A 22,358-nucleotide genomic window follows, 5' to 3' on the forward strand; every position below is an offset into this window, starting at 1 on the left:
ATGACTTGATTTGGGCTTTCTTTTAGCTTCAAACCATGAGCTAATAAATTCCCATTGTTTAAGCCAAACCATGGCATGGTATTTGCTTGAACAGCCTAGAAATCTAGATGGAAGGATAGCTAGCTAAATAGATAGATCAAAACAAAGCTGGATTTTAAGTCTGAGTCTGGATAGAGGTCAATCGCAACACAATGGGAAACTGAGGCCAGAATGCATGAGAAAAGAGTGTGTTACTCACAGGTCCCAGAGAGAGAGCGAGCAGGGGGCCAGGAGGGACCAATGGGAAGCTTAATCGGCTCAAGTGATTTAAGGGAGGGAGAGTGGTAGATTTTCCATGGGAGTCAAGGATTGGTTAGTTTAAAGCAAACATGAATGAAAAGGGAAAGGTACTGGGTCTGACCCCGGTGGGGATGGTGAGCTTAATCTCTTGGGACAGCTGTTTTGGGTGAGGCATGCACTGGGGTGGGCAGTGGCTGCAGATGTAGGTCTGAGCTCTGGGGAGTTTAGGTCTCGGAGTGAAAAGCTGCTTATGAACTAGACCAAAGGTCACTGTTGGGGCAAGTGACTTAGCAAAGTCAGATGGATGCTGAGGCAGCACACAAAAAATGTATAAAAGACAGATACAGATTAGATATATAGTTAGATGGTAGATAACTGATGATAGACAGATGAATGGATGATAGAGAGACAGAGAAAGGCAGATAGGTAGATAGGTAGATAATATCCTACTACTTTCGAGAGGTATGTGAGGAAATTGTCACTCTCATTCTTTGTTGGTGGGAGAATAAAATGGGAAAACAGTTTTGGAAAATGTGGCTGTATCTTCATGTAATAATACCACTTGTAAATATATCTCATACAGAAATACCAATAAAGAAAGTTAAATGTAAAATAATATTCACTATAGCAACCATCCCAAGAGTGAACCATTAGAACCTAAATGCCCACTACTTAAAGAAATTAATGGCTAAAGGTATGATAATCTTGTAACCCTTTGCAATCATTAAAATAATTGTGCAGACCTAGATGTGCTGACACAGAAAGATGTACCTGATGTTAGCAAGAAAAACAACTCAATGTGCAAACATTCTGCACAGGATTATCCCCATTTTTAGAGACCTCAGGGACAGATGCACCATAATCTGTAGCTGTGACCACACTCTCATAGGTTGATTTTGTATAAACTGTGTGCACATATAGATAGATATAGATATGTTTGTATATACACAGAACAGTATTTGGAAGGCCACAAGCCAAAATCTTAGCAGTGGCCCACCTCCGAGAAATGAGAATGGAAGGAAGGAATTTAACTTTCTATTTTAACTAATGGGAAACATACACCTTTCCCATGAGTCTGAATTGCTAGCACATTCCTTCAGTACACTTCCATCATGTTTCTATACCTACAGTGAAACCACGACAGGGCAGTTACCAAACTCCTTAATACAAGAGGTTCTCCTGTCCACCATGGACCCAAGTGTCTCGTCAGACCTACCAGTGGGCAATCCTGTGCTGGTGCTGACCTCTCTGGGCCTTTCCTTACTCATCTGAGATGGAGACCATAAACTGCCTGCCCCGTGGTGGGCTGAAAGTTCAGTGGGCTAGCCCTGGCGGAGCACTAGGACGGCACCTGCCCGTGGGAAGGGCTCAGGGAGCACAGTCACCATCGTCTCCATCATCGTCGTCATCACCACCAGCATGACTGTTGTCATCATCGTCATCGTCATCATCTATCTCATCGGTGGCCACCACTGCCTTCCTCATCATTGTCATCATCATGTCATCCTCATCCTCATCAACAGTCACCATTACTGTCGTCATCGTCACCACTATCACTGGCTCATGTACAGTATGGACAAGGCACCCATCGAGCATTCAGACCAAATCTAAAACAGCAGTGGGCATGACTTGTACGCAATGTGGGCATGTACGACTGAATCCGTATTTTTTCTCTTTTTATGCACACTCTCACCATAAATTCATATTGGTGAATTGCAACTGGGTCACTACACATGCTTGTTTGTTTGCATAAATTTAGTGTTAGGAAGTTATAGTAATAAATTAGAATTTAATCTGGCTAAGAAAAAAACATCTTAAACACATTCTTAGTTTGTTCAGAATTCAAAATTTCACATAGAGAAATTGTCTTCCTGATGTTTTGGATATTTAGAATGATGTTCTAGAACTCATGTTTTATTTTTTCCAAAACGGCACTTCATTTCTAGTATTCTCTATTTGAGATTGGAAAAAAAAAAATCTTTTAATAAAAACTCTCAAGTACTCTGTACTAAAAACTTAAGTTTTAAATGAAATAGGCTTTTTAAAAAATTCAAACATGAGCACAAATGATATTGTTTCAAGAGATTACAAAAATAGAGTGAAAAACTTGAAAAACATATTTCCCAGCAGTGTAATGATCCCAGCAACGCAGCTCTGGGTAAAGGCGGCAAATCAGCAGAGCGGGGATGGAAAGCAAACGCCGGCTCTGCTAGGGACCTGCACTGGGGACAGCAGGGCGTCCCCAGCCAAGAGCTGCTCCTGTTCTCACGGCGGGACCCCAGTGGACATAAGGGGACATGTGGGGCAGGGGAGGACGGAGCCCCAGGTGTGACCGGACCTGCTGAGCTGGGTCTGCTGAGGCCATCCTCCCAGGTCCCCTCCCTGCCACGTGCTCACCTCTGTCAGGAAGCCGCTCCTGTCGAGCTCCCCGGCACCGCCCACACTGCCCGCGGGTGCTCAGTGAAGGGGGAATGACCATGCGGAAGAACGAGCTGAATGAATCAACGGTGCTTCCGAAGCAGCTGGAAGCAGCGAGAAGCAGCTGGAGTGGTCTGGGGAAGCCGCGCGAGAGAGCAGAGGGCCAGAGCACTCCCCGTGTGGCCTGGGGGGGACGGCGGCGTTGCGTTTCTCAGGGTCCACAGACTCCCTGATGCAAAACGGTCTCACTTCCACTTGGGAGTGGCCTGCTCGCGCCTCCACAGGCACATCCAGCTGACGGAAAGCCCCTGCGCCCGCTCTCTGGACCGGAGGGAGACCCCCGAAACCAAACGACTTCTTGGCCCCCCGCTCTTCCCCCCGCAGCCTCGGCATTGATTCTCCCCTCCCGTCTACATCCATAACTCCCCGTGACAATAACGGCATACGCACGGGCATCTAGGGGAGCATAGAATTTTTATCTCCATAAAAATGGTCCTAGCGTGGTACAAGCAAAGTTTTTGTGTTTTTTCCCCAGGCTTTTACTTGGGGCAATATATTGTACATGCGGCGGTACGGTTTTTTTTCCCCCCTTTTTAATTTTAAATCGAGATTATGAACATATTTTATGCAGGTTAATATATCCTTTTCATGTAAAATTTAACTGAAACCAGTTCTAGCACATTAACGACAACAAGAGAAATCCTCCCGCTTATTATAAACATCCTTCAAGAAACCTAAAATGCGTGTCCTCTGGAAATCATTTTGCTGGGATTTGGGCGATTATAACAATCTTCTCAGAATTCTATCACTGGTGCCTCCTGTGCCTCAAAGCCCTTTTCTGCTACCGATCAGGGCAAAGCCTCTTCCCCCCGGCAGTGCCTCCTCGGTGACAAGAGGGGCCGTGGAAGGGACAAACATGGCACAGGACACGGCGCCCTAGTTTCTGGGCCCTTGAGTCAGTGGTTTTGAAAGAGGCGTGCAAGGCAGGTGCATACGACAGGCTCCTTCGGAAGGAGGCTGCGGGGAGCCGGGTCCCTTCCATCCATTCTGAGGGCTCTGATCCTCGGGTTCTGTAAGAGAAGGCAGGTTTCCTGCAGACTTCCTTGAAACGTAAGGTCGGGCCAGGCGAGCTGGTCTTGTCCCACGTCTCCCTGTGAGATCAGCTGTCCTAGGAGATCAGCTGAGGTGGAATAAGGCTTTTAGGAAGGATGGGGCTCAGGACACCTGTAGAAGCACATTTGGACATTTAATTTCCTCTGTGTTGATATATAGAAAAGCCACCATCCTCTCTGCTGGACTGAACTCTCTTACCAAGTTGCAAGTAGAGTCCTCTCGGGAAAGTGGGCGGCGTGACTGTCCTTGGAGAGCACTGGCCAAACAGAGGCAGCTCTTGAGTTGGAAAAATGACTCAGAGCCGTGTCTCTCATTCTTCACTATTCACCAGCATCATCTGGGGGTCTTGTGAAATTGCAGATTTGGATTCCGGAAGTGTGGGGCGGGGCCCAAGAGGCTACTTTCTAACCAGCCCCCAGGTGAAGCCAACGAAGCAACCGCACCTGGAGCAGCAACGGCTTGAGCTCCAAGCACAGACGCCTGGTTCCTTTGGCTATTCACTCAACAAACACTGACTGAATCATTTGGTCATTTACTCAACAAACGCCGGCTGAGTCCGCCCTTTGCACATCCCCGGTCCCATGGGGAAGACAGGACCTGGCTGACTTTAAAACCAGTTTCCACTGCCTGTACTAGCATTTCTAGTGCTTTAGGGCTTTTCCAGAATTCATCTTGTCAAAATGAACCGCATGGTTTGAATGCAGGAAATAGTCCGGTCGGGCAGGTAAATGTGGCTTCCGTGTGGGTGGGTGGAAGTCCTGGAACATCAGTAAGGCCAGGGGCTGTGGGAGCTCAGAGAGGGGCGCTCAGGTAAGATAGGGCGAGAGGTGGCGGTTGGAGGAACCAGCTGTGGCAGCCACCAAGGAGAAAAGGGACACACCTGGGGCCTCTAAGAGGAGCAGGGAGGAATAGGTCACCAGTGGCTGTGGGGCTGGAGATGAAGAAGACACCTACATGTCTAGAGGAGACCACCATCGCCTGGGACAGGAAGATCACAGGCACGGGTTAGGAGAAGGGCATGAGTTCAGAGTGGGCCGCAGTGATTCTGAGGTGCCTACGGCCCTCCTGGGAGGTGTCCCACAAACAGCCAGAAGACCTGATCTGGAGTGGCCTTGAAGACCCCACTTAGGGAATCCATGAGCTGCAAAGGTATTTGCTGCACCGGAAGAGTGTTGGCTCTTCCAGAGAACGTGCTCAAGGACCCCAGAGAAAGTCAACGTGGAAGGAGGTGGAGGAAGAGAAGCCAGCGAGTGGTGGGAAGAGCGACAGCCAAAAGGGATGGAAGGCAAGGTGCGATCACATCCAGGAAAGAGGACATGCCAACTGTACCAATGCCACAGAGCGGCAGGGTATCAGATGAACGGAAAGTGCCTGCACGAGTCAGTGATGTGGGCATGATCCTGATGCCTGGAGAACCTGGGCAGGTGGAGAGCAGGGGTTGGAGGGGCAGGAGGAGCAGGAAGAAGGTGAGGGGAAGGCGCCTCTTGGAGCTGGGTGGTGGCCCTGCAGAGGACGAGGTGGGGAGAGTTCGGGTGGGGGCTGGATATTGCACAAGAAGTTGTACTTCATCCTTGGGGGCAAGGTGAATTCAAATATATTAAGCAGGGAAATTTCATGCTTCAAGATATGTTTTAGAAGAATCCCCAGGACACATTGCAGAAGACAGATTGGAGGGTGAGAAGCAGAAACAAGAGACCCATGGGCAAACTCATGATAAGCCCATGATATTCCTGATTTTTCTCTGTCTTCAGTCCTTTGCTCATAGGGATCATACTCCTTGGAGAACGGGGGCACCTGACCCTTCCAACTACCCCAGCACTTGGTGCTGGCAACTTAACTTTAGAGTGAGAAGTCAGTAGAGCAGGCTGAAGGAATGCTACCTCGTGGAGGACAGCATTTACGCTGAGGAGCCTAGAGGAGCACATCACAGTGAGTTTAGCCGTGAGTGATGCACTCAGTCCCTCTTAGCTCAGGTTGGGATGTGGACCACCTTCCTATCCAATTCTGCTAACCATCAGGCTTCCTTTTTCTGTGTTCCTTGAAACACTGAGGTTTGGCCTCCATATCCCAGACTCTGTTTTCTCTTCCTCCATCCAGTCTTAAATCAATACCTGACCGAGTACAATAAAAATGAGTCAAATGCACTTTGGTCTTCCACTGTTTCTTCTAGAATAAGGAAGCAAGGACAGCTTTCCCTGGAAGTGCGTGGATTAACTCAAGGGGCTCTGAAGGTGCACCCCGTAAGGAGAGCTGCCCAGTGTGAAAAAAGTGCAGCCTGCCCAGGAGAGGTGCTGCACACACAGAGAGCTGACGCAGCAAGATGATACAACAAAAAAGAGACGCAGATTCCCAGTGCCGCTGACAAGAATACAAGCGGACACAGAAAAATACATAGTAAATGGACACAGACAGCAGACAACTGAGGGGGGGCGGGCAGGCAGGGAAGGGGAAAGAAATAAATAAAAAAATAAATCTTAAAAAAAAGTGGGGGGGGGGCTCCAAAGCTCTGCTGCAGGGCCAGAGAGCCAGGGGAAGGGATCAGGGTCCCCCCACACCCCAACTAAAAAGGAAAATGTCCTATGCCTCTAAATGGAGGGAGCCCTTTTAGTGTTTGTGAAAGTGCTCTCTTTCCCCCACAAAAGACCAAGAACCATGATGCATTGGAATAACGACCAACTGTGAACTTCTAATGTTATCATACAAACAGTTGGCATTGTTAGATGGTCAGAAAGAGCTGTGTGGCCTCAAGAGCAGGTGACTGAGAAAGACTGCTGAGTTATAAAAGGGGAGAGGTACCTTGCTTACACGATGTCTAAAATGCCTTTCTCGTCTCGTTTTTCTTCCCACGTCCTATCACTTTTTAAATCTTCCTACCACACTGGTCTCCCCTATATGCGCATCTCATGAAATGTAACGCCGTTTTGGAAAAATGAGAAAAGGTCCCCCAGTGTGAAGGCTTTGGGGTGAAAGCACAGAGGCATGCTCTCCACTGTTGCCCAGGGGAGTCGCCAGAGCCTGCCCAGGAGTCGGTGTGGGCGGCTGGAACCTGGGATGGACGCCTGGCACAGAAGCTGGCGCACAGCAGGGCCAGTAAACAGGGTCTTTCCAACAACCTACTTTCTCTCCACCCCCACTTCCTGTCCAAGAAGTCCATGGTGGTGGGTCTATGCCGGAAAGGGGCTGGGGGCTCTGCTGGCCCAGGATCACCCCCTGCCGAGCTTGTGGCAAATTGGAGAAATTCCCAGAACTGAACATGGAAGCCACTGCCAGGCCCTAAGGAAAAGGTGCCTCCAAGTTATTTTCTAAACTTCCCACCAACGTCGGTGCCAACATGCAGCGACTGACGTTAGTTTCAGCCACCATCAAGACCTATTGCTCTGAGAGATAAATATTGACCCAGCTGAAACTGGGGTCAATGCTGGCCTCCTGGAGAAATAAGCCTTAATAGGCCCCCAAACCTGCAGGCACCAGGCCTGATATTTTCAGCTCTAAACTGACGGTCAGACAGAGGCCCAATTGGGATCGGCTCTCTCCTTCTTTGTGCTTTGGCATAAACTGGTTTCCAAATTGACCTGTTTCTAGAGAAGTTACTATAGATATTTTTAAAAACCTCTTCACAGCTTAAAATGACCAAAGAACAACTGGCATGTAAAGAAATGTTATTGGGAATATTTCTATGAGACAAAGAATCCTGTTTTGAAATGCATATAACCACCCCAGCTAATTTTCTGTGAAAATTAAGAACTTCCTCTGCTGAGTCTCCACACAGAGGAGCATGCCAGCTCAAACGAGCACCCAGACAAAATCATCAACAACAGAAACTTGCTCTTGGGGCCACGGCTGTTTTGAAATGTGTGTTGAATCCAGTCTGTTCATCAGAGGCCCCAAACTGCTGGAGACAGCATTTGGTACCCCGTAGAAGGGCACCTGATTTTTGTCTAATGAATAAATGCCAGGTGGGGCCCACCAGGCTGTGGGCTAAAGAAGGCTGTTTACTCAGGGCTGACGATACTACGAAAAGGCAGGCCCCTGGGCTGCAGGAACTCGATCACTCACCATCGGTGTGTCCTCATACACAAAGCTGGGAGAGCTAATCTCACTGTGAACATTAAATATGTTGACGTGGTAATCCCTGGGCTAGAGCAACAGAAAGTCCAGAAACATCTGTTTACGTTATTACCAGGGGTAAGAGACCAGGCCAGAAACGGTAGGTCCTGAGCAACTTAGTGTAAGGTGGGGAAGTTTATGAGGTGTCGCCATTCTTGAGGCTGTTGATAAAATCAGAATTAAGAAGAATGCCCTAAGCACACACACAGACACCCAGGTGTGGAGTCATGTGCAGTTAGGAGGAGGCAGTGATTTCACCCACCCGGCTTGAGAAGACGGATTTTCATGTGTTGGAACAAGGGTGTTCCAAGGCCCAGGGAAGCTGGTAGTTTTAGGAAGGTGGTTTAAGCCTTTAAGCACAATGGAGTTTCCAAAGCCCACTGTGTGACCTACGGTCTATTCAAATAAGCAAACAACTCCGCCGCTGCATTGGAAAACAGGGCGGGTAGAGTCAAGGGAGCAGAACCACTATGGAATTTTTGAATGAAGGAGCCAGATGGACTCACACTACATGAGCAGCTCACTGGAACCCACAATTCACTGCAAGCAAAAGAAAGACTGGGAAATCGGTGAGCCAGGCTCTCCAGTGGCACGGTGGGAAGACCATGCACGGAGGAGCAAGAATTGGGAGCCAGGGTAGGCCACGGCAGGACACCAGAGCCACGTGCAGAGAGTGGCCAGGCCCAGGCCCCACAATGCTCTGAGCTGCTGGCACACACTCATGTGCCAGATCTGGAAAGACCCACACTCAAGTCTTGGCTGTGAGTAGTACGAGGTGCGTGGCCCTCAGGGGGGTCGGTTAATCTCCCTGCTCATTTCAGCAGGCTCTCGGGGCTCGCTGGGGCATCTGCAGAGGTGCAGGTAGAGGGCCCACTTCCCAGAGCGGGGCTGTGGAACCGCTAGCCGACACCGCCGTGCCCGACGTTGTCCCAGGGAGAACACCGCAGGGCCGAGCCTTCTGGGACCTTGCCATCTGGTAGCATGCACACACACTTAACAAATCAGTGCCAACCATGGCAAACGAGGGATGGAGGGTATCACCGGAGGGCGAGTGCTGCTGTAGAGAGGAAGGCTCCTCCGCCGCGGCGATGCGGGAGCAGAAACCCTAGGGGTTGTGGAGAAGCCACTGAGATGGCCCAGGAAGGACGCTGGAGGCAGAGGGGCAGCAGGTGCAAAGCCCTGACCCAGGAACAGGGTAGGTTCAAGGAACAGCAGGGAGGCAGCGTGGCCGGAGCGGAGCGAGATACGGGGCGACAGAAATCATCACAGGGGCCAGAAGGCTGGGTCTTAGGGGCAGAGCTGTCCAATATGGCAGCCACCAGCGAGCACGTGAAAGGTGGCTCTGCATCGTGACGTACACGTAAAATACACACTGGATTTCAATGCCAACAAAATGAAAGCAAAATGTTGCATTAATAATTCAGATTATTGATTACCTACTTAAATGATAGTATTTTTGGTATTTTGGGCTGGATAAATGATTTTATTTAAATTGGTCTCACCTGTTTCTTTCTGCTTTGTTACCATGGCTACTAGAAAATTTAAATGACTCCTGGGACCGTCGGGCACACAGCATCATAGGGGACGATAAGGAGCGCGGCATTTATGTTAGGAAGTAAAGGACAAGTGCACACCAGGGCTTTGCATAGTTCTCAGCACATAGTGGGAAAAGTTGATGAATCTAGAATTCCATTCATTTATCTGCTCAAATGGAAAAGGCAGATACAGATATCTGGGGAAGACACAGGATTCAAGAAAGTAATAAAAATCAAAACGAGTAAAACCTAGAGTTAAGTTGAAATCATTATTTAGCATATAGTGAAAGTTAATGAAATTAGCAAGTAATGACTGTTGAAATATGAGACATAAAGTAATATTGAAAACTCTTACAAATAGATAAAATTGGGTACTTTTCTAAATCCCAAAAGGATCAGAGAAATCCGTGCAAAAGAATTAAATCATACAAATACTTATTTTTAAGTATCCCAACAGCTGTGTAGTGATAATCTTTATGGTTTTACCTTGAATTTCCTTGATTCCAATAAGGTTGAGTACATTTTCCTGTGCTTATGAGTTATCTGTACACCTTCTGGTATGAAGTGCCTGATTTAGACCAATGTCCATATTATGTTGTGTTGTCATTTTATTTCTCACTGATTTCAAGGAGTTCTCCATTCTTTCTAGATATGAATCCTGCATGACATAAATTTTCCCAATCTGTGGCTTGCCTTCTCATTCTTTTATTGGTACAAATTCAGAAATAGAAGTTCTGAATTTTAATGCAACCCACAGTTTTACGCTTTTCTTTATGGTTCGTGCTTTATGCATCTTGTTTACAAAAGCTTTGCTTACCCTGATGTTGTGAAGAATGTTAGCTTCAGTAAGCTTTGTGGTTTTAACTTCCCTACTAAAGTCTACGATCCACCTCTAACCTTTGTGTGTGGTATGAAGTAGGATGGTGGGTCATGTTTTCATATGGATATGCAATCGACCCATCACCATGCACTGAAGAGACAATCCCTTCTTCACAGGCTGCAATGTCACTTTTGTCCTAAAACAAGTGACCGTATGTATATACATGGACCTCTTTTGGGCCTTCTGGTCTATTTCTTTGGCCTTTTCCTTTTCTCCTATCCTTGTGCCAACACCCATACTGTATGCATTACTGCAGCTTTAATGTAAACCTTGATCGTTGGTGTCGAAATCCTCCTTCAAGATCGTCTAGGCTCTTTGCAGGACATACACATTTCAAAATGGGATGACCAGGTCACCCTCTCTCTGTCTCACACACACCCAGGTGGATGATATGGGCTACAATATAAATAACAGTATGACTGGACTGTAACTAAAAAGTTAAATCAATATCCACAGATCCATCCTAACATAAATGAACGTACAGTGGAAGGGCAGCTCTTCCTTATAGAAGAATTCCAATGACGAAGCCTGCAAGGAAGGAGGGAACTAGAAGGTCCCCGGAGCACGTTGGCAACAGCTGTGCTGGCAGGAGCCACGACGGGTGCTAGAAGGGGTGGGCACGCGTGTAAGCAGGGACAGGAGTGTGGCCCGACCTCGGCGTGGCTCCCCCAAAAGAAGCATCAAAAGACGGGGGTGGATTCAACCTAAGTCCACGGAGGCTAGGCTAATCCTCCGTTCAGGGGATAGAGCTTAATTCCTTGTGTGTGGGTGGACCTGGAGGCCTGCTTCCCACTCGGAGCGAGGAGCGGGTGGCACAGCGACTTGGTGGAGTTAACCAACGTGCCCAACTGACCACAGGACAGACCGACATCATGTACATGATGCCACGAGAAGGGCTCATCGCCTCTGTGCAAATTCATGAGAAAGCCCCAGACATGCCCAAATTAAGGGACGGTTGACAAAGCACCTGACGGCTACACTTCTGCAGGATCAAGACCCTGAAAGACGAGGAAAGGCAAGGAGACATCACGGGGTGGGGGAGGAAAGTAAGGGGACGCGCGGTAAAGGTGACGTTGGCCTGAACTGGGTCCTGGGACAGAAACCTGATCAAGTCAGGCGTCAGGGGACAGGAACGTGCTTTCGGCCAAGCCTGAGTTTCGACCAACGTGCCATGATTATGTAAGAATTAATGCCAGAGGAAGCCAGGTGGAAGGCTGCGGGCACTCAGTGTGCCATCTTTACAGCCGTACTGCAAATCTAAAAGGATTTCAAAATAGACAGCTAAACAAATATTTCCCAGAAGGCTTTTCTGTGCTCACTTATGAGTATTGGGTAAATTTGTACAAGCAGATTCACTCTCTATTTTATATATTTTGAGTATGGCTTTTTTCCCCCTCTTAAAATGTACCATTGATAATACTAATTTTTTTTAAAAAACTGATTCCACTGGATTTTATTTTTTAAAGCCACCATGTGAATTGAGACTAGAGAAAACTCGGCTCAAAAGCTGACTCAGGAAGAGCTTGGGAATAAAAGTGCCAAGGACATCCGCGCCACGTTGAGTCAACGAGGGGACGCCGTGGACCCAGAAGTGTGCTGGAGGTTTGCGAGAGCAATAACAGCCGGGAACACAGCCACTCACCAGCGTGACTTTCCTCTGCGGCTTCAGCAGCTTTGGTTTGTGGAACGCGGTGGCCACGGGAGCTGTGGAGGCAGGTTGAGGCTGCAGCGAGCGGGACTCAGCCGTGGCTGGCCGGCGCGTGAGACGAGCAGGACGGGGGTGCTGGAGACCCGCAGACGCCCCCTCCCCCGGGGAAGGACTCCTGTCTCTGGCCTGGGTGGCATCGTGGCCCCCCGGTGGGGGCAGTCCCGCCTCGTCTTTGGGCCTGTCACCACTGCCTGTCACCATCGCCCGTCACCACCGCCCGTCGGCAGACCCCATGAAGCAGCTCCACCCCAAACCCTGCAGGGCCCAGCGAGGCCAGGCGTGCAGGAGGGGCAGCCAGGGGCCTGTGAAGGGCGAGGCTCAGGGGCCCCCTCCTCCCTGCCACTGAAACCCAGAGCAGAGAGGGACTCTGTCCCACTCAACAGAGGAGGACTGAGGCTTTTGCCCCAAGGTCACCTGATGGCATTTAGATGATCTGGGACTTGAACTTGGCCCCACCACCCAGCCTTCTCCACCGCGAGTCAGCTCCCGGAGGACCTGCTCTGGCTCGAGGAGGGCAGTACTGCAGAGCAGAGCCTGGCCCAGTGCTCGTTCTCTCTCCGTCCCTCCCCACCTCGCCGCTTCTGCCCCCCAGCCCCAAGTGCCCGTCCTGCCGGCCCCTCCTCTCAGCATTCCGCTTTCTCCCCAGGCGCCACGCGTTCTCGGAGGACACCCGGGAAGCTGCAGCTCAGGGACCGGAATGTATCATCTTGTCATTAAATGGTTCCGCTGGGAAATCTCTGTTCTCCCCACCTCATGTCATGTTCTGCCAGGCAAGGACTTCTCCATCGGCCGCACTTATTTTAGGAGCTGTCTCTGGGCAAGTCGCAGCTCCCCTAAGAGTGAGGCAGTTCTGTCCTCGGGAAGCACCCACCTTCCTCCCCTGTCATGCTAACTGGAATCCTAGAGGAGCCTGCCTGGCACCCCCAGACCAAATGAGAAGTAAAGACATCCCTGCTCTGCAGCTTTGCACAATCAGAGGACCTTCAGGCCCCCGACGGACCAAGGGGTGCTGGCGTCCCTGCACCCCACCCCACCACACGCACGTCCTCTGCCACGCACGGGCATTTTAACAGTCAAGTGAAACACACCGTGGAGTCAGTATGTGAGCTTCGAGTCTTTCCCTGCTGCCCCACGCTGGGCCCACGACCCCAGCCCGCCCCAGGGACAGGCTGGAGGGCGGAGGCGGCCGAGCACCGGCGACACTCAGAATCGAGGTGGGGGTCTCCCGACCACAGCCGCTGGACGTCACAGCCTCCTCCTGCCTCTCTCCCCTGTCCGGGGCCCGGAGCTCCCCCCATGCCGCGCCGGGGGTCGGTTTTGGGAGACGGCTGACAAGTCTTACCTTTGGCGGGGACTGCGGGGGGGGTGTCGGCGCTCTCCTTCCGCCGCTTGCCCTTCTTGGGCTGCAGTGGGGCCAGGCTGGCCACGCTGGTCACCGTCTCCCCTGAGCTGCAGGAGAAAAGGCTCCTGGTGAAGGCAAAGGCAGGCTGGGCCCAGAGGGGAAAGGAGGAGAAAGCAGTCGCTCTGCACGTGCCCTCTGGAAGGCAGGGCCGTCCACAGCGGGACTGGGGTGGCTCGACGCTCATCTCCGGGGACGCCGGAGGAGCCAGCACTGATCCTTGGCCCAGACAAGCACGGCGAGATGGGCGAGTGACCTTGGTGGCTGTGGCAGTTTGATATTATTTGTGAATTCCGAAAGGAGATACTGATAATGTTTGTAAACTGGTCTGTCCCTCTGGACATGCTACCCTTGGATTGATTTAAATCCAAAGGCTTTACTTTTACTTAATTAAATCAAGATTAGGGCTTTGATTCTACCCCTTGGTGGACTATATAGATGGACACTTACTCAAGGAGACAGAGGAAGACGCATGAGAAAAGAGGAAGGACGCTCCATAGACTCAAAAGGGCACCCTGTGAGCCTGGGAAAAGAGGTGAGCCATTCACCCGACAGTGTGTAGCTGAAGGGCACAGAGCAGCCAAGCCCTGGGCCAGCCTACAGCTGCGAGCGCAAGAGGCTGGGCCCACCGAGCCTTAGGAAAGAGGAAGCTGAACCCTCCCTTCCCCGCCATCTTGCGTCAACACGTGGCTACAGAGTTTGGGTGAGGAAGCACCTCTTATGGTCCGCTGAGTTGGACTCTTTAGGGCCTGGTGGCTGTAAACATCTACCCCAAATAGATACCCTTTATAAAAGCCAGCAGAGTTTTGGTATTTGCATCAGACCCCTTTGGCGGACTAACACAGTGGCTCATAATCCACAGCCTGTGTCTGTGATTTGAGAACAGACCCTGGGGAGCTGCCCTGGCAGTCCCTGGCCCCACGGCTGCGCGGCCTCCTTTCTTGGGCCGGTCGTAGGCTGCGTGCTGCCCTCCCAGCCTACGCGAGTGCACCGCCAGGGGTCTTGGGGGGCTGTGCGATGGTCTGATTGCAGGTGAACAACACAGGCTCAGATTCTTTATAGGTACGCGTTCTCCACGAGAGCCCAAAGCGGTGGGGACTGCAGGTTAGAAAACCAGAGGTTAAAGAGGCTAAACAATGTGCTCTAAGTGACATCGTCAGCATACAGCAAACACAGATGCTTCAAATACAGCCCGTGGGACACACCGCACGCTTTCTCCAGGGGCCTTCGATCTCACTTCCAGTCATCCGATTGGCTCGAAATACGCAGGGAAGACGCCTCGATCCTCTAAGGATCCTTGTCCTAGGTCAGGGCTCCAGCCAGGAAGGGGCAGCTACCAAGACAGTTTAGCTCCCTAACACATAAAGACGCTCTAGAAGTCAGGCCCCCTCCCCAGGGTCAAAAGGAATGAAGCATATGAACAGTTTTCACAGAAGAGGAGAGACCAACATAAAGAGGAATCCGAGTAGAAATGCACTGCCTCTCTTTTTTCACATATTAGAAAGGCAAAAATCTAACTCAGAGCAAAGCCCTCTTGGCAAAGGTGTGGGAAATCAGGCACTGCAAAGCATGGCTGGGGGGAGTATAAACCCTCCACCATGGAGAATAATTCGGCAACATCTATCAAATCAGGTGGTATGTACCCTTTGACCTACCAATTTCACTTCTGGAAATTTATTCAATAGATGCTCTTGCATGTGGATGAAATGACATATGCATAAGATTAGTCATTACAGCATTGTTTGGACAGCAATAGATTCCAAACAATCCACATGTCCACCAGCAGGGGACTGGTAAGGACATTAGAATGGACTCATAATGGGATACTCTGTATTTCTAAAAAGGAGATATCTGTCTCTTGATGGGAGACAGACAAAGGAGAGAAGATTTTATATACATATATACAATTAAACCAAATGATTAATCTTTGAAAAATAGTAAATTAAAAACAAAACCAATAAACACACATATATTTTTAAGTAGGTTATCCTAATATAGTACTGGAGATTTAAAAACAAATAAATTAAGACTGAAACGCATATTATGGGAAACACTCCAAAAATGCAGTTCCCACAGAGATTCTGCAAAGACAGCTTATTTTCATTGGGACTAGAAATTCTAAGTGGCAATAAGTTTAGAGTACAAGGTCAATTTGTGTAAATTCACAAATAGCCAAAAAGAAAGTGAGTTTACAAAATTCTGACCACTAGGAGTAAACCTCAGAATTGCTGAAATGCACAACCGCACGTACTGTGGCTCTGCAAACTCTTGAAATGTTTATTTTTTCTTTTCATGATAAAATAATGCATGCTCACTTTTAAAATGGAAATTTCAGAGATGAAAGGAAGCCATGGTTGTGCATAGTTCAAGAACCAAAATGCAACTTCCCCACGTTTCTAGACTCTTTGCTCTTCCTGGTTTTTATCCCCTGGCTCTCGTCATACTTTATATACAATCTGGCAACTCTTTTTTTCTACATAATTTATCATTTTGCACATTGTTGCATTCTCATATTATCCCAATGAGAAGTTATGCCATAGTTGACTTAAATGGTTCTCTGACTTTTAAACATCTCACTAGTTTTGTGCTTTTGATATAAAAATAACAGTCATAAATATATTTGTGCCTAACGGTTTTTCCATTCTTAGACTTTTGGCTGTGGGTTTTGATGGTGAACCGTTTTTGACTGCTCTTTGATTCCTACGCTCAAACTGATTTCCAGCAAATTAGAATTATTTTATATACACACCACCAAAAACGAGAGTTCCTATTTTGTCACCTTCTTTAACACCAGGTTTGTCAATTAAAAAGATACTGATTCAATGAAGAAAAATGTGATCCCTATTTTATTTGCATTTCTCTGCCACTGAGGACAAAACTTGTTTTGCTTGTCTGATTGTGTTTCCTTATTTATGAGTAACATGTGGCTATCGTCTACCCTTCATTAAGATCTTGAGTTTCTCTTGCAGATTTGCAGGAATCCTTTATGTAATAAAGATATCAGTCTGGTAGTTATTGCAAATATTTCTCCCAATTTTCTTTGAATTTTGGCTTCTTGTTAAAGGCAGTCGTTTTTTGGTTTGTTCATTTTTGCTAAATTTTAGCAAAAATTTTCTTTTCTTTTCTTCTGTCACCTCAGAGCATGCATAGTCCATGCACCTCACAGAAAAAGGTAATATTTCCACTTCTTCTTGGACTGAATTTTTAGCTCTTTAATATAAAATGAGAGTCTTTGTAACATTTTTATGTGATCTTACACCATCATGCTCAGGAGGCTGTAAAGGGCTTGCTTTGTCACTGCTGTTTTCTGTCAATCCAGTGAAACTGAACTAAACTAAATGTAGTCCTAGCCTATCTTTAAACCAAGAGATATTGTCTAGATAACCAGTCACCCCAAGCTTCCTGCAGATCTGTGAAGTCCTATTCCCTGTTAAATCCCTTGCTCCCTGGGCACAAAGCTGTGTCATGTGCTCCAAAGGGTTCCTTGTGGTCAGAGCTGGACTTCTCAGGATGCCCAACATTCTTCTCAAGACCCGAAAAGACGGCCCCAGAAGCCCTCAGCTAGAGGGGCTCAAGTGGGCATGCCTGTGTTGGTTCTGTCGAGAGCCCCCCATCTCTTCTTGTTGCACACTGTTGCTGCTTTCAGCTGATCCGTTTTACCTTCCAGCATGTCATCACGCGCCCTTTCTTCCGGCTGCCCGTCTCGGTTCTGAAGCTGGAAGGTCTGACATGGAGCCTGTCTCAGTTTGCCAGCGCTGCTACGACAGTGGGTTGACTCACACAACAGGAGTATCGGCTGACGGCGTTGGAGGCTAGGAGTCTAACATGGGGGTACTGGCAGAGCTTGCAGCACCTGGAAATCCTCCGCCTCTGGGCGGGCTCTCCCTCCTTGAGCCTCTTCCTCTGATTTTTGCTGGCTTCTGGCATCCCCTTCTGTGAAAGCAAGTTTCCGATGCCTCTAAGGACTTCGGCCACATTGGCTGAAGACCATCCTCACTCGGTCTGGGCGCACTGACGAGACGACAGCAGCATCTTCAAAGGTCCTAGTTATAAATGGGATCACACCCCCAGGGTGGGGTTAGGATGCCACGTGGCTTTTGTGGGGGACATGATTCAAAACTCTACAGACGCCAAGAAGGATCAGTCAGCTCCTCTCCCAGAAGCTTCTGTGGCCGCTTTCCCAAGAACCCCTAGGGCATGCTCGTCGCCCTGCACAGCCTGCAGCCCGCAGCCTCTCGTGTGGGACCTAAAGAAGGCATCACCAGCTTTGCTGGCAGCTGGCTGTCACTTGAAAGTAAGATCATAGATATGACCAACCACAGGCGCTCTCGCTGCCGTCGCCGAAGCTGTGCCCTTGACAAAGCCCAGCGCTGAGCCTGAAGGATACCCCGTGACAGAGGCTGCTTAAAAGTTTCAAAGCTTCGCCTTCAGGATGGAGAAGTGGTGCCACTGCTCTTGGCGACCTCCTTCAAATGACCCATTTTCATTAACTTAATCCAGCTCAAGCACACAGGGCTGTGTCTGGTATGCTGCAGGTAGGTTGCGGGATGTTACCATTATTATCGTGACATTTACGGAACCTGCTCTCTGTCCTTGAGTCCCGGTGGGGACAAGCAGGATCTCTGCAAGCTGAGCCGGGTTCAGGTCACCGAGAAGGAACCTCAGACCCACGAGGCCCCTGGGCACCGTCTTCCGCTGCTCCAGTCCCGCGTCCTTTGCACAGGCAGATTCGGAAGCGTGTCAGAGTCGATGCTGCCTCTTTGTGGGGTCTCTGCCACGGCGCCTCCCCGTCCACAGCCCCCCCTGACCTCTTATAATAAACGGTTTACGTCCCCCAAGAAGTGCGCGCCAGCGAGCTCTTCCTTGGCGGACCCCGGTGGCTCCGTGGAGCCCGCAGCCCAGCCTGCACCAGGCGTGGTGCTTTCGTTTGGAACATCTCTGGCGGCTGGCTGGTGAGACCAGGAAGTGCTTCGTTAATATTTAGTGGCTCTGTGCAGTGTCCCAGTCTTGGGTTATGATAATGACCGTCTGGGAGAGGACACCGGGGTTCCTTCCTGCAGGGCTGAGGCCACGAGTTCGGGTGCCCGGCCCTGGGCCCTGCTCGGCACTCTCTTACCCCTCGTCGGAAGCGCCTGGTGCAGGCTGGACGGTAAGGGGGAGGTGTGGGAATTGGGGTGGCTGGGGAGAGAGACGAGGGCTCCTCCATGCAGAAGGTGGGGTGAAGGGATGTTTGCCTCCACCCGCTGGCACCAAGCAGGACAGGGGATGGAGGCCACGCCCTAAGACACCCAGAGCCCACCACGGGGGCACCGCCACTGAGATGAGCCACGAAGCCCCGGCCTGGGCGAGACCCTCCGAGCTGGGTTTCTGTCCCCCGGCACCGCAAGACTCGTAAATGACGCGCGGAGCTGGCCGTCGATCTAATAGCTGACACTTTCATTAATGTTCTTAGTCTGGGGAGACTCGTTTGTACCTTGCAGCGTTTTTATGAGGATTAGAAATAAATCCCATCCAGTGCTCGGTGGATGCGGTGCGGGGGCACGCCGCAGCTCATTATCAGGAACCGATCCCTGGCCGTCGTCATCTTCCTGAATCCTCGTGACGATCTGAGCAGGAGGGAGAGCAGCAGCACCTTCCCACGTGCTCCTGGGGAAGTGAGCCAAGGTTGCCAGGCGGGCGGGGGGTGGCACCCACACTCTCCGAATCCGGGTGGACTGCTCCTTACATGTGGCCCTAGTGGACCGCTGCCTCTGCCCCCGGGGCCCCAAGAAGACGTGGAGGGGGGCCTGGGGCGGGGCTGCACGGCCAGGACGTCGTGGGGGAGGGGGCAGGCGGGGTGATGCCCTCCTGCTGTCCCTGCCTCGGTCAGCCTGCCTGCTCAGGTGGACACGGACAGTACACACTGGCGTGAAAACCCAGTGGGGGTGGAAAGGAGACTGAATTCGGAAGGACAGCTATAAGGGGGAAGGGGCTACTGCACCGGGAGACCTCTCTGGCCACAGGGTCCCCAAGCTGCACGAGAGTCAGGCAGGTGTGCTCCTTCTGCAGAGGACAGAACCAGTGCCGAGAAGCGGGACGAAGCATTGGGGGGACCACACAGTAGACCCGAGAATGTTCTTTGCTGCAGCTGCCTATTTCCTGGGAGGCTCCCGAAGAGGCCAGGGGCCTGGAGGAGTGAAAGAAGCTTCACCAAAATCTGGTGAACAAGCATTTGGTTCCAAATGATCAGTGGGACAAGCAGCTCAGCTGACCATCCACAGGCAAAGGATGGGAGCGGGGAGGGGCTGGGCTTGGCCTTGTCCTGGGAAGGCACGGGGCATCGTCCAGTTTTATTTGAGTCGTGTGGGGAAGGGGCCTCTCTGCCCAACGCCGCTCGTGGGGGGCGGCTTACCCTTTGCTGTTTTCCAGGATCGCAGGGCTCAGGTAAAATTGAACAGTCACAGCAGCAACGAAACAGCTGGAGGAGAGCCGGGCTCTGTTTGGTTTTTGTTGTGCTGGGGGACCCAAGGCCTCCCTAGAGCAGCGGTAGAAGGAGCAGCCTTCAGCAGTGATGGGGTCCCAGAGGATCCCCTCTAAGAGTCCATTATCCCCCGGTGTGGCGGCCCCTGCTCGTCAGGACAATCGCCAGCCGGGGCCTGTAACAGACGCCAGCGGACATCTCGGAGCCAGGGAGACGGAAGCCTGGGAGCCACCCCAGCACCCAGAGCGCCAGCCTTCCACGTCTCCTTCTAGCTCCCTGACGTGCGGCAGCATTCACCCCTCGTCCATCTGTGCCCCCATTCTGAACGCCCCCCACCGACCTGAGAAACAGTACAGCGCAGATGGCGCACCAGCCCGGGGCCGGTGGCCTGCGTCGCCCGCTGCTGCGCCCCTCGCCAGCTGCCACAGGCCGACCACACCCTCGAGTCCACCCCTCGTCAGTGCGACGGGGAGAGCGACAGCACACGCCCCAGATGCTGGGACGAGCGAAGAGGGCGAGGTGTGAGGCCCAGAGTGAGGCGTCTGCAAAAGCCCACCTGGGGGGCAGAGGGCACTCGCCTCCCACGCAGGAGGTACCAGGTTTGGTTCTCGGTGCCTCCTAAAAAAAAGACGATGAGCAGACAACACACAGCCACAACGAGCAGAGACAACGAGCAGACAGACGAAGGAGCCACCCTGGGCAGGGGAGGGAGGTGTTAAAAAATAAAAAAATAAAAATCTGAAGCACTTAGAAATTAAAAAAATAAAAGCCCACCTTGTTGCCTTATTTATCGTATTCACGTGGCTGTCGCCATCCCTGGACGGTCTGGCCCTGCTAACCTCCCTGGCCTCCTTGTAGCTTCCCTGTCCAGATCCTCCAAGGAATCTCACCCCCCTAGAAAGTTCCACCAGGCCCCCAGGCCTCTCCTCCTATGCTGCCCTTTCCCTCCCCTCTCCACCACATCCTCCTTCCCCAAACTGCCTCACCTGGAAAGCTCTTACCCAGCCTTCAAGACTCGGCCCAAAACCACCTCAGGTACTCTCCCTCCCGCCCACAGACCCCCGAGCCACTCTACAGAGCCCCTAGCATGGCCACTGCCACAGTCCCACTCCTCTGTGTCTCCCACTGGACAGGCTTCTGGAGAGCCTGGGCTTTCTGTAGTTCCATCTTTGCTTCAAGGGTCTTATCAATAGTCCACTATAGAAAAGTCACCTACTTAGTGACTAAAAATGGAAAATATTTGCATAGAGATCACCATTAACCAGGGACTGTTCAAAGCCCTTTATATAGACCAGTGCCCTGAATCCTCTGCTAGATCAGAGAGGTTAAGGACAAGCCAGCGGCACACAGCAGTTTGCGGCAGAGCCCGAGTTTGACTCAAGTCAGCCCGGTCCCAGAGCCTTAACCCTTGGGCAGAGTGAATTAATGCTTTGTCACATTGCTACCAATCAGTATTAGGAAAATGAAGCAAGTAGTGACGTGTCTAAATTAGGTGCAAATATCTTCATATTATCTTTGGAATGAGATTTCTGCCTTCAGTAAACAAATAATTTTTTAATCAAATTCCACGCTTCAATTATCAGGGTATATTTAAAAATCTGACAGTTTAGAAAAGACTGAAAAAGGCTTTCAACTAATTCACAGAGCTTGATAAAACCACCCCTGTAACTTATCCAACACAGAAACAGTCTGTGCCCCTGAGGCTTCTCCATCCTGGTTAAGCGTACATGCCAGAAAGCATTAAGAAAGCTGGCCGTGCGCATAAATAAAGTGAGGAAGTTGAAGAGAAAGCTCGGGACTGGAAGTTGCTGTTGGCTTCCTACGAGAATATGGGCCTTGATCTCCCCATTAGCTCAGCACTTTATCTTCTCTGGCCCAAAAGGAGAGGCCAGTCATGACGAAGGAGATGTGGCGGCCGGAGGGTTGTCCAGCCTCTTCACAGCTCTCTTTAACTTGACCTTCAGGAAGGAGGGGAGCTCAAATCCACTCCAGGAGTCAAGGCAGGGGATCACAATCCTATGCTACTGCTGGGATTTTGTGCTTTTGTTTTTGTTTATTATTTTTTAAATTAAATTGTCTTTTTTTTTAAATATACGTAAATCAGAAAAAATGTTACATTAGAAAATATAAGAGGTTCCCATATACCCCATACCCCACACTCCCCTCCTCCCACATCAACAACCTCTTTCATCACTGTGGCACATTCATTGCATTTAGTGACTACATTTTGCAGCACTGCTGCACTGCCTGGATTATAGTTTACATTGTAGTTCACACTCTCCCCCAGTCCATTCAGTGGGCCATGGCAGGCCATACATTGTCCAGCATCTGTCCCTGCAGTATCATTCAGGACAACTCCAAGTCCTGAAAATGCCCCCACATCTCATTTCTTCTTCCCTCTCCCTGCCCTCAGCAACTCCCGTGGCCACTTTCTCCAGATCAGTGCTATAGTTTCATGG

General features: G+C 50.4%; 1 protein-coding gene across 3 annotated transcripts in view; it reads right to left on the minus strand.

The window, feature by feature from the left end:
* VSTM4 (V-set and transmembrane domain containing 4) overlaps positions 1 to 22,358 on the minus strand; it is a 96,510-nt gene that overhangs the window by 18,374 nt on the left and 55,778 nt on the right. For 2 of the 3 annotated variants that reach the window (XM_058299133.1, XM_058299135.1), the window contains 2 exons: positions 13,383 to 13,489; positions 11,975 to 12,036 (listed from right to left, as the gene is read on the minus strand). In XM_058299133.1, coding sequence (XP_058155116.1) covers positions 11,975 to 12,036; positions 13,383 to 13,489 — 169 coding nt within the window. The remainder of the gene's footprint in view (positions 1 to 11,974; positions 12,037 to 13,382; positions 13,490 to 22,358) is intronic. The other variant, XM_058299136.1, reaches the window with a different exon arrangement.

The sequence above is a fragment of the Dasypus novemcinctus genome, chromosome 6, assembly GCF_030445035.2.
Source record: "Dasypus novemcinctus isolate mDasNov1 chromosome 6, mDasNov1.1.hap2, whole genome shotgun sequence".
NCBI classification, from domain to species: domain Eukaryota; kingdom Metazoa; phylum Chordata; class Mammalia; order Cingulata; family Dasypodidae; genus Dasypus; species Dasypus novemcinctus.